At 39.6% G+C, this 14,745-nt stretch overlaps 1 protein-coding gene across 1 annotated transcript in view; it reads left to right on the forward strand.

Annotated features, from left to right (window-relative positions):
• Positions 1-1,328: 1,328 nt before the first annotated feature.
• The window catches only part of crybg2 (crystallin beta-gamma domain containing 2), a 36,135-nt gene continuing 22,718 nt past the window's right edge, over positions 1,329-14,745 (forward strand). Inside the window, exons 1-4 of the mRNA XM_087835236.1 lie at positions 1,329-1,628; positions 8,023-8,128; positions 10,718-10,876; positions 11,514-14,119. Of these exons, the coding sequence (XP_087691362.1) occupies positions 1,435-1,628; positions 8,023-8,128; positions 10,718-10,876; positions 11,514-14,119 (3,065 nt within the window). The 5' untranslated portion in view covers positions 1,329-1,434. The remainder of the gene's footprint in view (positions 1,629-8,022; positions 8,129-10,717; positions 10,877-11,513; positions 14,120-14,745) is intronic.

The following is a 14,745-nucleotide window of genomic DNA, read 5'->3' on the forward strand; positions in this document are numbered from 1 at the left end:
ACTGTATAGGAGAGGAATGTCACGGAGTCTCTCGCTGTTAGAATGTGATGCACAAATTGGTACATGTACATTTTTAGTAATTGGGAGGATGAAACCTTTAAGGTATTTTTAATCCTTTTTTTCCTGTGCTAAACCTAAATCTTCAGCCCCCAATGTTCAAAACACCCTTTTCTTCTCAAAGTCTCTCACACTGAGCTCCAACAGGCCACCAAAGGGGATTCCCAGTACAATGTGACCAGAATGAGCTCACCCCAACCCCCCCAATAAAAGCTAGATCATGTGTTTTGTGTTTTCCGTGTCTTATCTTTGTCATCTGCTCACTCTCTCTTTCTCTGTCATGCACCATGATAGAAAAGGAGTAGGGGCCCTCTCAGTAAAGAAATGCAGCGAAGCGTTAGTGTATGACCAAACAAATGACGACTCTTTATCTTATAAGAAATGGTTTAAGTCAAATTAGGGCTTCTTTTTCTTCACTCATCGCCACATGAGAGAGTTATATGAGCCATAACCTGTAATGCTACTGGGAACAAGGAAGAAGGAGGAAGAAATCAGTTTAGTCTCTGTTTGTTCCTTATTTTATGGACAATCCATCACCTCAGTCAACAGGTTTAACAGGTAACATGCTTGAACTTTGAGCAGCTAGAGCGCTCTGATTTGACTGAGCAATCTTGTGATGCCATCTTGTGGCAGAGCAATCTACACGCATGTGAGCGCCTGATGATTGACTTGCAAACTGCACAAAGGCCAGGCGATGTCGTCCTAGAACCGTGGAGCCTGCATACAACCAACGCATTGTAACGCATCAGTGTAAAGTAATACATTTACGCATGGATTTATCATTATCATTAGATAGATAGATAGATAGATAATTTATAAAAGCAGAAAGCTTTGACCATGTTAACCTTAATTAAGGCTTCCTTCATATCTGACTAAAGCATTAATTAATTAAATCGAGATTATTATTCTTATTATTATTACATTAGCACCTACAACATCTTTTTTATTTAAAAAATGTAAAAATTTGGCCTTTATGGTCTTTGCATATGCATACTAAGGCCCTTGACATTGTATTTTTAATAAGCCCTTGAATTTCTGTGGGTAATAATTGCTGAACTAAGTAACACCAAAGACAGTAAAGCCAATAAAAACAAATTCCACTAATTTCCCGAAGTTGTCGCCATTGCAAAAATATGTTAACAAGACCGGTGATCATCTGCAGTGAGTGTCATTGTTTGTCTGAGATGGGTGTTCCCCAGGGGGCGTGTCCCGCACCTGAGCTCTGCGTGCAGCACACAAAATGAGGCAGCCAGAGCAACAGCTGTCAGCTGTCAGTAAGTCTTTTCTGCCCCTCGCCTGTTTTCATCGGCTTTGAATGATCAGTGGGGAAGAAGACCCGACTCACTCGGCCCTCTGACGTTACCCAGTAGACTAGAGATGGCGAAGAGGAGTTCAACCAGAAAGTCTCTGAAAGGTTTGTTCTCCAAGAGCGAAGCCAACTTGGACGAATCCGTGGAGAAGGATGTGCAGAAAAATGAAGGGGAGAAGAAGAAGTTCAAGTTGTTCAAATTCAAGACAAAGTCCAAGAACGACTCTGAGAAGTCAGCTAATGACAGCCAGAAGGTGCTCAGGTATGCTTACCCAGTGTCGTGATGTTGACTCAGTGACCTGTTTTGCTGTATTGCTCAAGGGGTAATAAGCAGCTTCTGACGCTTTAAAGAGCAGCAACGCTTCAGATAAACTTTAGTTTTCAGCAAGTAGCCTGCGCCTGCTGTTTCCATTGGTAGCCTAAATGAAAAGTCCCAATTAAGCAATCCTCACTGCTGTGAAAAAAAAAAAAAGTTGAGATGTTTCTAGACTGTGAGCTTTTGGGCAAACATCCCAACAACTTTTGAAATAGGTAGTACACTTAAATATAATTATAGCGCCACAAGGGACTTTAGAGTTGGATAAAAGTAAGCGCATACTTAGCTTAGCACTGTCCCCTTCAGCAGAAACATGCTTTTTGCATATTTGTCCACAGTCTTATGATATGGCATGCTGGAAACTGATATCGAGCTTGCATGCAAAAAAAAAAAAAAAAAAATTCAGCAGCAAAACGTTTGCATGTGTCCTCGGTTTGTAACCCCCAATAATTCAAATCTGGTGCTTAACTAGGCCATTTCACAAGCCCCACCCACATATTTCTGCTTTTGAGGCAAAGTTCTGTTAGAAAAATCACCTTGAAGCTCAAATTCAATCTTCAGGTGGAGTGTTTCATTTTACCATTATCTGATATAATGCAGAATTCAAACCAGACGAAAATAGTCAAATGGAAAGCCGTCCAGTGTAAACCTAGGTTTTTTTTTCTATATTGGTCGTTTAGACTTTTCTGTCAGGGCCTCCCTCACAGGCCCATTTTGTGCTGTCTATTCATAAATTATAGCTGTGCATGAGACCCCAACGGTTTCAGGAGTTCTAAGTCATAAAAAACAGGATATGTTCATTTTATTCTCCAGGGTAAACATTGACTTAGTTGATCTGGTTGGTAGATTTCAACCTTACCTTGAGGTCTTAGGTGTTTCATAGTAGGTGGCAGGTAGCAGAATAAAAGGTGTGAATGGTGAATTTGGTCACAAATGTTTGCAAAGCAATAAACAAGACATGCTTTAAAGCTATAAGTATGTATAAGTCACCATTGGGTGTGCATATAGACACAGGTGGGGTGGAGGTTAAGCTACTAATCACAGGCCAGGACAATAGAATCATATTGTTCATGTGTTTGAAGACGAGCACCAGTGACAGTTTGTGTTTGCACAGAGAAAAATAAACAGCGAGCTGACACTGTGACTGCCTTTGCACATGGAGGTTATGCAAGGGTAAAGTTTTTAAACGATGCATAAAAAAATCATGCATCATTCAAAAATAATAATGGATTGCATTTATACAGCGCTTTTCGGGGCCCTCAAAATGCTTTACTATCCACTATTCATTCACTCTCACATTCACACACTGGTGGAGGCAACTACAGTTGTAGCCACAGCTGCCCTGGGGCAGACTGACAGAAGGGAGGCTGACATATCGCGCCATTGGCCCCTCTGGCCAACACCAGTAGGCGGTAGGTGAAGTGTCTTGCCCAAGGACACAACGACCGAGACTGTCCAAGCCGGGGCTCGAACCGGCAACCTTCTGATTACAAGATGAACTGCCAACTCTTGAGCCACGATCGCCCTGATAATCAATAAAATATTGCAGTAGTGTAAACATAAAGCGGAATGAAACATATATTCAGGTCAGTCTTGGTAGTCTTTTATCCACTGATTGTCTATACAAGCCACATCTAGAAATCATTTTATAAACTATTAAGTGCAGAATTACATTACATTGTTTTGCTGTGAATGAAAGGATTTTTTTAATTGTTGACACTGTGGATGGGCAACCAAGATAGACTTGTTTCCAGATGTAGACTGAATCTGTTTTTGTTATTAGTTTGAGGATTTCGTTTTAATCCATGTTCCAGATTTTATCTATCAAGACTTGAGGATTTCATCTAAGAAATAATCTTCATTTTATTGTTTGTTTTGACTCCCATCTCTTTTCATAAAGTTGAAGGGTGAGGTCAAAGTCACACTGGATGTGTTGGAAACCTTACCACCAGTGTATTACGTTGCAGGAAACTTGAAATTCTTTTTTCAAACAAACCACACACACCCACTCTTTAGGTTGTCGTGCGCTTGTGTGGCTTTATGGATTAGTGGAAGTTCTGTAGACAAACCTGCCGCTCCACATGCCTGTTGCATTATCATGAAACTACAAATCAATTGGACACACAAGCTACACTATTGTGTTTGGTGATGCATGCTGGTAACATTTATGTCTCAGCACAAGGGTGTTTAATACATCAGGCTGAGTTCACAATAAGTCACTGTATTGTTGAACCTGTTATGTCTGTTCCAGAAGAGTAAGCAAGGTAAAACTCAATGCGTGTTGAGTTAAGAATGCTGTATTTTGGCAGTGTTTTCTTTTTCTTCACACCACCGCATTAAATTGTATAACAAAGTGCTGAAAAATGGATCAGTAAAGTCAGAGAAGGCCTTGTACTTAAAACAAAGGATGTGCTTTGAGCAGTGCATTGCTACACAATGCTGTTTAAGTCATTCATATGTGCATATTTGTTCTATTCAGTCAGTTCTTGGTGATAAAGGTACATTGATTCCACTTGACAAGGACAGTCTAGTTGATAACTTCAAATACTATTTCAGAGATAAGATGTCAAGAATAGGTTTTCTGCAGCTCTTATTGGAAATGTGTTTTCACAATGAGATCAAATTATTGCTAATTGTTGTGCATGATGAGTTTGGGCATTGTTTATTTATTTTGTCTTTTATGGCATTTCCTGCTTTCCAGTAACAATACACAGGCAGTAGCATAGAATGCTTTTGATAGAACATTGATAGTAGGACAACAGCAGCTTTTGAGGGATGTTATTTTCCCTGAGGATTCACAGGAAATGAAGGCTCTGCTGAGCCTTCTTTGCCAGCTTCCCTCTGTTCACACCCCAGGACAGGTCCTTGTGATGTGAGCTCCCAGGAAGTGGAAGTCCAACACCAACACCATTGATGTAAAGTGGTTTAATGTCTGTTTTCTTTTTTCTGAAATCCACAACAATCTCCTTGGTTTTGGTTGTGTTCAGTAGCAGGTTGTTGTCCCTGCACCAACCTGTCGTCCGCACCACTTTGTCCCTTTAGGCAGAATCGCCCCTACTAGAAATGACATCACAGTGGTGTCGTCTGCAAATTTGACAATAGTGATACTGTGATGAGTGGGGGAGCACAGTCGTAGGTGTACAGTATGAAGAGCAGGGGGCTCAAATTTGTCATGCGGGAAATCAAATCAAATGTGGGAGGGATGAAGGACATGATATGATCCAGACCAGTCTCTCAATGCACTTCAGCACCAGGGTGAGCACTACTGGCCGGTCATACAGGCAGGTTGCAGTAGATTTATTTATTTTTTCTTTGGTAAGGGGACTATGATGGGTGGGACACCTCAAAGCGAGCAAAGAAGTGGTTCAGCTTCTCTGCTGCCGTTTCTAAAAAATCAAAAGCCAAATTAAAAAACTGTCTCGCTATATGTTGGGGTTTTTTTGTTGTTGTTGTTTGTTTTGTTTTTTCCTTTCCCAGATTGAAAATTGTGATGGGTCATGTGGTTGGACTTCATCAGAGTTCTCAACACCTCCCATGCCAACAATTGTGAGAGTAAATGTTATCCAAAATTTGAGAACTGCTCTTCCAAATAACTGTCAACACTGCACTTCTTTGCATCTTTATCAATACACTTGCCACACAAACATGGATTTTATTTATTTATGTTTTTAAACTGTGGGATGTTTTCCTGCAGATGACAAAGAAACCGTCATTAACGCTTTTATTGTGTCTGTATTCTAAAAGAAAGCGCGTGATTGTGGTGATGAGCATCAAATGGTGATAGCTGTGTATTCTAAATAACACAACAGTTAAACATGAAGGTGTTATACGTTAAAAGAGGTGTGTTAAAGTGGTGATGCCAACAGCTGGCAATAAGGCTCTCTTGAAAAACTAGCAACATGTTTGTTTTGGTGTGGATTAATGAATAATCAAGTATTCATTTACAGTGTTTACTCACTACTAGGTGGTTTAATAAGAGCAGGTATTACTTTCTGATTTGACACTGCGTGCACACAGAGCATTAGAATAAAGTTTCACATAGACAAGACCATGAACATTTTTTTTTAAAAAAAAACATGAACTTCCAAATGTAGTTTTTACATAGTAAAAGGATCAAACTTATAAAGGCTCAGTAACCCAGGCACCGAAATAATGCATTGGCATTGTACATAATAATTAGGTCATCCAGGCAAAAGACGGACGAGCTCTTACCATGTTTATTCGTCCTCCATTCTGCATGTCGACCGCTCACAACAATCATTACAGGCAGTAGGACTTGGACATTTGGTCAGACTTTGGTGAAGTTTGAACACAGTGATAACCTGATGGCTCTTCACCCAAACTGTGGTGAAGATGAAGGGCTTATTTGTCATTTAGTGGTAATAACCTGTCAATCGTGATGGATTATGAACTGGATGAGGTCCTGGTGTTACGAGTGTGCAAAATACATTTCTCAACTTTTCTGTGTCTGTGGGTGTGTGAGAAAGTCATTGTTTTAACTGCTCTTTGTGTTGCTTTTAGGGGAATAGGATTATTTCCTTCTGCTTGGGGACCAAGATGGAATCATTTCAGGGATTAAAGATTATGTTCACAATTTAATGAGAGCAAAATTGTGAAATAGTCAACATTAAGAAATACAGGAAATCTAATTTGGCCAAAAAGTGGATTGCATTTTTGTTCTACAGGCTTGAAATATGTGGTGTAATGAAAAAGTGTAGTTTTCATAATCGGCTAGTATAGAAGAAGCCCTCATTCTCTTCACTCAAAGGTGACACAGTTGGTGAAGGACTAACGAGTATCTAGTACTAGCAGTATAAAAGTTACTTTTGTTTCTGAAATATTAAAATTATGGGTCATCTAATGGAACTGTAGAGTAGTGGGTCATTTGTGACTACAGAGTAAAAAAATTACACCCATGTTTGTGTATGGGGTTAGCTTAGAAGACTGGGTAGGCAGGTAAATAACTATGATTTAAAGACTTCATGCTGAACTAAGCTGATCACCACCCATCTAACAATTTACCATGCAGATGTGTTAAAAATGTGAAACTCTTCCTTTAAAGTAGTAACTATTTTTGTGTGTTTGCTTCAGGACTTCAGTAGGCCTGATTTTTATCTCTTAACACTCTCACATTGCACAGCACAGATAGAAAGTACAGGAAGCACTTTGAACTTCATCAAAGGAAGACCTTTTATTTTTTTCCCATTTTTTTCCACAAGTCTAAGCTGTGGCATTTTCACACAGTGAAAGGCTTTGCACATTTTTGGGTGTCTTGTGTGTTGATATGTAAACAGCAGCGGGGGCGAAGATATGACTCATCTTCTTGTTCTAGGACATCTCTTCTACCAGAAACTACTCCTGTGTCTCAGATACTGCAGTGGTTACTTGACTGATTCTTGGGTTGCCAACCACAGGGGGGACAAAACAAAACAAAAAAAACCCTTTGTGTGACTAAGGCAGCCTGTGCATATCAGATTTTATCAGTAAAGCTACAAAAAAGACTGAGCAGTTTTCACCTAACTCTACAGTACACATAAAGGCCAAATGCATATTCATGCGTACTTGTGGCAAATAAGTGTGTTTGGATTAGAAGAGTTTCAACACAGTGATCTATAAATTGTGACAGCTCCGCGTGTTTGCTTGTCATTTGGCTTCTTGTCTGAGCATCCGGTCGTGTAAAGCGGAAAAATCCTGCGCATAAAGAGACCTTTGTTGTGCTTGTTTAATGAAGTGACAGCTTGTGATTATTGATGGAGCTTCTCTGTTGACTTTGAAGCCTTTGTAGCGGTACATGAATTAGAGGCCGTGCTGATGACCCAACAAAGGCAGCACCTGTCGCTCCACTTGGTTGGTTGGTCCAATTGGTTATTCAGTTCAATTAAAAAAAAAAAAACTTTTTTCTTTACAGTGTTTTTTAGGTGTCAGCGTACGTTTTTAAGTACGTGATCTATCCTAATGGCCTAATTTTCCTTTGTTCGCAACATTGATCTCAGTTCTAAGAAGCACCAGCTCACTTTCTGTGTAGCCGGTTCTGTTCTGCATTCCATTAGCAGTGATTTACTGCTTCATTTTGTTAAGCAACAAAAATTGCACCCTCTGTAATGCACACACTGGATGGCAAACAATAAATCTGTCAATATATACACACACACACACAAGAGTACATGAGTTACATAAGCTTCCTCATAGTTTTGAGCATAGCCTATAATTTACTTTGTTATACTGTAAGTAGTACAAATTCTGTAATTGGGGTCAGTCAATCATGGATGTTCTTTCAGCACATTTCCGATCAATTCACTTTTTATTTTTATTTTTATTTTTTAAACTTTGTACTCCTCAGAGCTGTTGCGAACAGTAAGACCGCAGACGACGAAGAGCCCGGTTCTGTCAACAATGGCCCAGACAGCAAGCTGCCTCCTGTTTATGCCACCGCACCTAGGGTTAAGGTCAGTGAAGATGATGTAACTAGTGAGCTCTTTTTCACATGCAGTTATTGGAAATTTTGTATATTCTATTTATTTTTTGGTAACTACACTGAAAAATTGTGTATTATGTTACATAAAGATAACATTTTAGTCAGCAATTTAAAAAAAAAAAAAAAAAACAAGTAGTAAACTATAGCAGCTGTAGGAGTTCATTAATATGTTCATTAATATGTGGTGCTGATACAAACATCCCTGTATGAAGGTTTGAGGGTTGTTTTTTTGTTTTTTTTTTTGCATAAGTCTTGCATATTTAAATCTCCAGTTTCATAATTAAAAAATAAGTAATGAATATATTTATTTTAAAATACAGTAATGCTCTTCTTTTGTTTTGTTTTATTGCTTCTCAGCTTTTGAACCCAAATATAAGCAGCAGTATCTTTTTGATATTTCTCCCTAAACCTGCAGTGTCATGGCTCTGAATAAAGTAGGATAATGTTAGACAGCCACTATAGACGACAAGTGTTTTGTCAAACTTGGCAACTGAAAGCTCATGGCTGACTGCCCAACATGCAACAAGTTTAAAGTCACCACTCTGCCCTGCCCTCAGATGATCATCATTATGAAAAGTGTTACCAGTTTCCTCATAAGATGTTATCTGCACCTCATTTGTTTCCGGCAATTCTCTATCTCCACCTCCCTTTTTTTTAAATTTTAATTTATTGTTGTAAATGAGAAACTTTCACTATTATTTTTTTTCCACATAGGAAACTGAACTAGGCTCTACAAGGCTGTAAATTACCCAGAACTAAAGACTGAGGGTAAAAGCAGGATGTTCACATGAAATGTGATAGAGCCGACTCAAACTACAGTTTCACTTTTATGTCTCACACGCAAGTAATCCTAGATGATACGTTTCCTTTTTTGACACAAGTTTGTGAATAAAATCCAGTTGTTGCTGTATCTTTAAATCTTCCCCTCTCGGATTGCAGGACGAATCTAAAGTTTTTCTCTGAGCAGTCAGAAATCGGAAACCTGTCTCAACAAGAATTTTCTTAGGACCAGATTTTATTTTTCTTTTCTTAAACATATATAATGCTACCTCGTGAGCCCTTCTTCAACGCTGGTTCTATGCCAGCTGTGTTTTACTGCATAGCTCGGGGTCTTTTTTTTTTTTTTTTTTTTTCCCCACACAACAATCCTTCTCATAATGATTCAAATGTGCACTGTACATGTCAGTACAGTCTTGTTGATGGATTATTAAAATCTTAGCTGAGTTATCCCTATAAAAGCGAGCCCTGTTTATGATCCAATCACGGTATATGGCTACTCACAATAGGGCATCAACTCTCTAGAGGCCCTCATGTTAATATAATGAAGAAGGAAAGCAAGTGGAATTTATCACCAGAAGAGGGTGCTAGATGTTTGCTAAGCAGCGTTGTGGTGAAGATTAAGGCCTGGCAGCAGAGTAGGTTAACATTGCTGATGGATGGGAACTCTTTCATCTAATATAGAGGACTTAAAGTTTTTTTTAAATTGTATTCATGGAGATATTTAGCTGAAAAAGAAACACTTATTTCCTTTTTAATTTAATTATAAGTTGAGCTGAGATTTTTGGATTCGCACTGATTTGAAATAACAAAGAAAGATTTGTCCTACCTATAAATATTTCAACCTTTTAAATCTTAATCTCCCTATAGATTGTATAGTTTTGTTTTCTGTGGTTGTCCACATTTTTACGTAAAGTATTATTCTGATAACATAGCTTACTTAACATATGAGACTTCACATTTTGGAGAAACCACAGACTCGACTGAAACTATTTAGATCTCTATTTAGATGCTTTATTAGCTTCTCATACTTTCCAAACTCTCCCTCAAAGAAAGAATGCTAACAGGCACACCCAGTTTGATATCTCACTGTTGTCTGATAGAAAGTAATGACTTCTACTTTCCTTTCTCACTCGTGATTGACAAAACATAACCACTAGAAGAGCATCACCACTTCTGACTCAATGTTTCCTTAGACAAGCCCGCTAAAAGTATTTTGATGCTCTACTTTTGAAAGTTTGACTTTTAAAATAATAAATGGATTTATTTTTGTTTTGTTTGACAGTGTATTTTTTTTTTCTTTTTAAATTATAGTTCTGTGAAATTATAGGCTCAGATTTTTTTTTCTTGCCCTCAGTTTCATTAATCATAATATTTTAATCAGCAGTGCTGTTGCTGGTGATTTAGCTAACCATGTTCTACTAGTTTTTCATTCCTCTCAGGGTGGAGCAGCTTTTAGGAATGAAGTTAGGGTGTCAACTCACTTTCTTGTTTACAGTATAATTGAGTAATATCCTCATTCTTACCATTGGAATACACAGTCTAGGGATGGTTTCTAATTAACATGTAGCAAGGGATTATAATATGTTTGGTATGTGTTTTCTTTGGTGAAAGGTAGTGTCTGTGAGCAAGGTATGTTGCTTTTAATGGCATGAAGCCATACAAGTCTCATGCATAGAGATTTGTAGTTACACCTCGTATATTTTGTTAACAAATTCTTTCCTTTTGCATTAAAGAGTGTTTTACACTCTATCCTTACTTCCTGTACTTTTGTCTTTCTAAGGCCAAAGCGTTAAGCTACTCAGAGACGGACCTTCGTAGGCCTAAGAGGTTTGCAACCATTTCATTTGGTCTTAGAAAGAAGAAGAAGGAGAAAGATGAAGAGAATATGTCGAAGAGCACTTTTGGTCTTCCTACCCAAGGCATTGAGGAGCAGGAAGAGGTAACAGTGAATCAATATTGTAGGTTTTTGAAAAATTGAGTTTGTTTAAAATCACTTAGAGCAATTTTGAAGGAACATATCTGTCCTGATAATACTTTTTGTATTGCTATGTGCTAAATTTATTGGGTTTCATTTTTCAGCTCGGTCTCATAGCAAATTGTGAAATGATCACATAATTGCAGTCGTATTCATGGGCATGAATTGTTGAATATGCTGTAAAAGAAGTAGCAGCTGTTGTATTTAAAGCCAAACCATGAACTTTTTCTAAACCAAACCCGGTAATTTTTAATTCCTAACTCCAACCAAGTAATTTGTTTAAATACTAAAGTATTAAAACATAAAAACAGAATCAATCTGCCCATCCATTTGGTTACATTTATTCAACTCGGGTGGGGTACACTATGAACAGGTCGCTAATGCACAAATGTGAAAATCTATGTCTATAATTAAATCTTGGGTTGCTGGTGAGAGTAGTGAAATGATTTGCTGCATCACCTACCCTTCCAGCTTCAAAATGTGAAACTTTAGTAATGATTTTGTTTACATGGATACAAATCATTGCGTAAAAACACAGATCTCTCAGGTTAAAACTGTATTGTGTATTTCATCAGTTAACGTATAACTAATCTTCTTCTAGACACCTGTGGAACAGGACCCAGGGAACAGAAAGAAGTTCAGTATGTCTCAACCAGAACTTGACAGCGACAGTAAATTTGACATCCCTTCACCTCCCCCTGTAGCTGCAAATGAAACTGACTCGTACTTCACTCTTTCGGCACAGTCCCAGTCAGTCCCAGTCACTGTGAACACCCAACAAGAATCAAAGGGCCCTCTTACGAATGCCTCTGATCTTTCGGATTTGCAGAGGCAAACCCTGAGAGCTCCAATTGCTTCCATTCCTGAGCTTGATGATACCGGCTCACTGGAGGAGAAAGAGAACATTCCAGTTCACGACAGCTCAAGCAGAAATGATGTCAAATCAGCTCTTCTGACAGCTACTTCAGAAACAGCTTCTGTTGTTCAAACCCAGGCTGAACATACCCTTCTAGCCAGCCAGCCACCAACTGTGCTTGACAGTTCGGTTTACGAAGCAGTAACTGTCGACTCGGGCAATAATTCTTATGATTATATCCCCCAAGAAAATGAATCCACCAGTGGGACTTTACCATATCATCAGTCTGATGCCCCTGACACAGTTGACAGTACAATTTCAAATAGTGAGTCCTCCCTGACAAGTGTTGACAACAGTAACTACACCACTGTTACAGGGCCAAGTCCTGATCCTCAAAATGACAAGTTAGCTAGCAGTGCAGACTCTGCTACCAACCATCACGAAATCTTCATTTCTCACACTGAGAGGTCTTTTCCTGAAAATTCCAAGAGTTTCAACACAACCTCAGCTGTTAGCAGCGAAAGCAGCACTGCTCCCATCCATCAAGATAAAGTTTATGGAGCTCTGTACGAGTCACTTTTCCCCCAGAATTTTACCTCTGAGGTAATCTCTTCGCTCCTAAGCCCATCATCTCATATCTGCACTGATAAAAGACTTCTTGACACCAAAACAGAATTTGTCATTGTCAAAACCCACGATGAAAGTCATGCAGAAACAAATTATCAGTACTCCCAAACATTGACTTCTCATGATCTTGACTTGGCTGCTGGCAGAATGATTGATGCTCCTGATGGTTCGGCCTCCATCGGTGAAATAAAGGAAAGCTCTTTTGGTAAGAGCTCCAGAGTTTCTGCTTCTCAGATTCAAACAGTCCCAGAAAACCAAAACCGATATGTGCCTACCTCTCTCAGTGCAGCTTCCAAGTATTCTGACAGTGCTGGCATTTCTTACTCTGAGCTGACCCGCTCCCGTTCACAGTTGAAAGCGGACAATAAAAGCCTTGTTACCGACAGTGACTGGTCAGGCCCTTTGTGTCAGAACTCTGCCCCTCCCATATCCAACTATGAAACATCCCACGGGATAGATGCTCAGGTTACTGACTCCAAACGGAGAGTGATCCTAGTCAAAGAGTTAGTCACAGACGACACAAACGTTTATCCAGGCTGTAGCTCTTCGGTGCCTGATAAAATGAATCTGGTGAAGGATCTTAAGGTAGAATTTGAAACGACAGATGAGTTTTCTGCCCTTTCTGGACCAACGGTGCGAAATGACAGGCTCTTAAGTCCAGCATATCTAAGTGTTGGATCAGATGATGAAAGTACAAAGGAGATTTACTACAGTGCTGAGGAGGACAATGCAGAGGAGAGTGGGGACGAAGAGATGTTCACAATGGATGATAGAGAAGAGTCCATTGTGAGGCTAGGTGAGGAAATCGTACAGCACTCTGAGCCAATGGATAAAGGGATCAGCCAGAGAGATGAAGGAGAGTTCAGGGTCGTGATTGTGAAAATGGAACAGAAAGAAGACAAAATGGACGATGAAGGAAAGCGAGAGGATTATAATGGTCAAACTGAAGTACAGCAACAACTTGAAGAACAGAAATCGGGCAGTCAAGTGCATGAAATGGGAACATCTGAGAGTTGGGTGGAAGAACAATCAACCGCTGTATGGCCACAAATGAAAGAAGAAGAGGAGGAGGGTAGAAAGGAGGATTTACTAGCCACACCGGTTCAGCAGGTGAACACAATGATGGTATGTAGTTTTGCTCCTCCTCCCAGTGAGCAGCATGGGCAGGTGGAAGAGTCTGGGGGAAACTGGACTGTAGACTTGGAAACAGAAGACCACTCTAATGGAGAGAACCTGTTTCCAACAGAGGTGGAAGAAACTCTGCCTAACAAAGATTTCACCGATTTTGGCCGCAAGCATGCTACTTCCAGCCACGCAAAGGAAGAGGATGTGATTGTGCATATAACAACAGAGACAGAAGAGCAAGTTCCACTGATTGTGAATGCAGACAAGACCGGTGAAGGCAACAAAGACACAGAAAATAGCATGGGCATAATAAACAGCACATTAACAGATACTGCTGGGGCAGCAGAGGCTGTCATGGGCAATCTGACACACAGCACTCACCTGCAATCAGATGCCACAGAGATTGAACACAATAGGGTTCCACGGAGCACTGAGTGGGCGGATACAATTACTCAGAGCCCTGACAGAAACATTACCGTGCCAGAACAGGTGGCAGTTGAGCTGTCAGCATCGAACGCAGACACACACCATCTTGATAGTGACACTGCAGAGGGTCTCTGCGAGCATCCAAAGGAAGCCCAGCCTGACCTGAATGAAGGGTAAGTGGAAAGTTCTGTAATGTAGAAAAAGCTCCTTGGACTCCAAGAGTGTTTTTAACTTTTAAACTTAAAATAAATGCGCTAAACTCTTTTTGCCATTTCATGGTAAGAGTATTAAGGGAAAGTTGGTGAGAGAACACGTGAGAGTTGTTTTACCTATTTGAGTGTCAAGTTTTCATTCTTGCTGCCTCTGTAGCTACTGTGCTGGAATGCACAGCGTGTAGCTTCAGGCACATGCCAGACTGTTATTTAAAACCATCTTTAGTGACTCTAAACTTACAGCTTCACATTTACACATTACCATGTATAGTAGTCATTCAATCAGGCTTCTTAAATGTGTAAAGATTAAACGCGTTCTGTGATGATCAGGAAAGCAGTGGATGAGCTGCCTTGTTTATCAACACAGATTTCTACATACCTGTGAATCATGAACACACCCTTGAGAAAGTTCCACGTTAAGTAATTCAGCCTCAGCTCTGTAAATAAATGATATAGGCTGAGCAAATCCAATGAGCATGCGATAGATGTTGCCAGTCTACTCTGAAATGTACTTTCATACAAACGTCTTGAGATGTAAGTAACAAGGGGTTGAAAGTTCAGTTCTCTTTAAAAAACAAAGCAAAACC

This window comes from Neolamprologus brichardi, chromosome 22 (assembly GCF_056152115.1).
Source record: "Neolamprologus brichardi isolate AB-2024 chromosome 22, ASM5615211v1, whole genome shotgun sequence".
Classification (NCBI taxonomy): Eukaryota; Metazoa; Chordata; class Actinopteri; order Cichliformes; family Cichlidae; genus Neolamprologus; species Neolamprologus brichardi.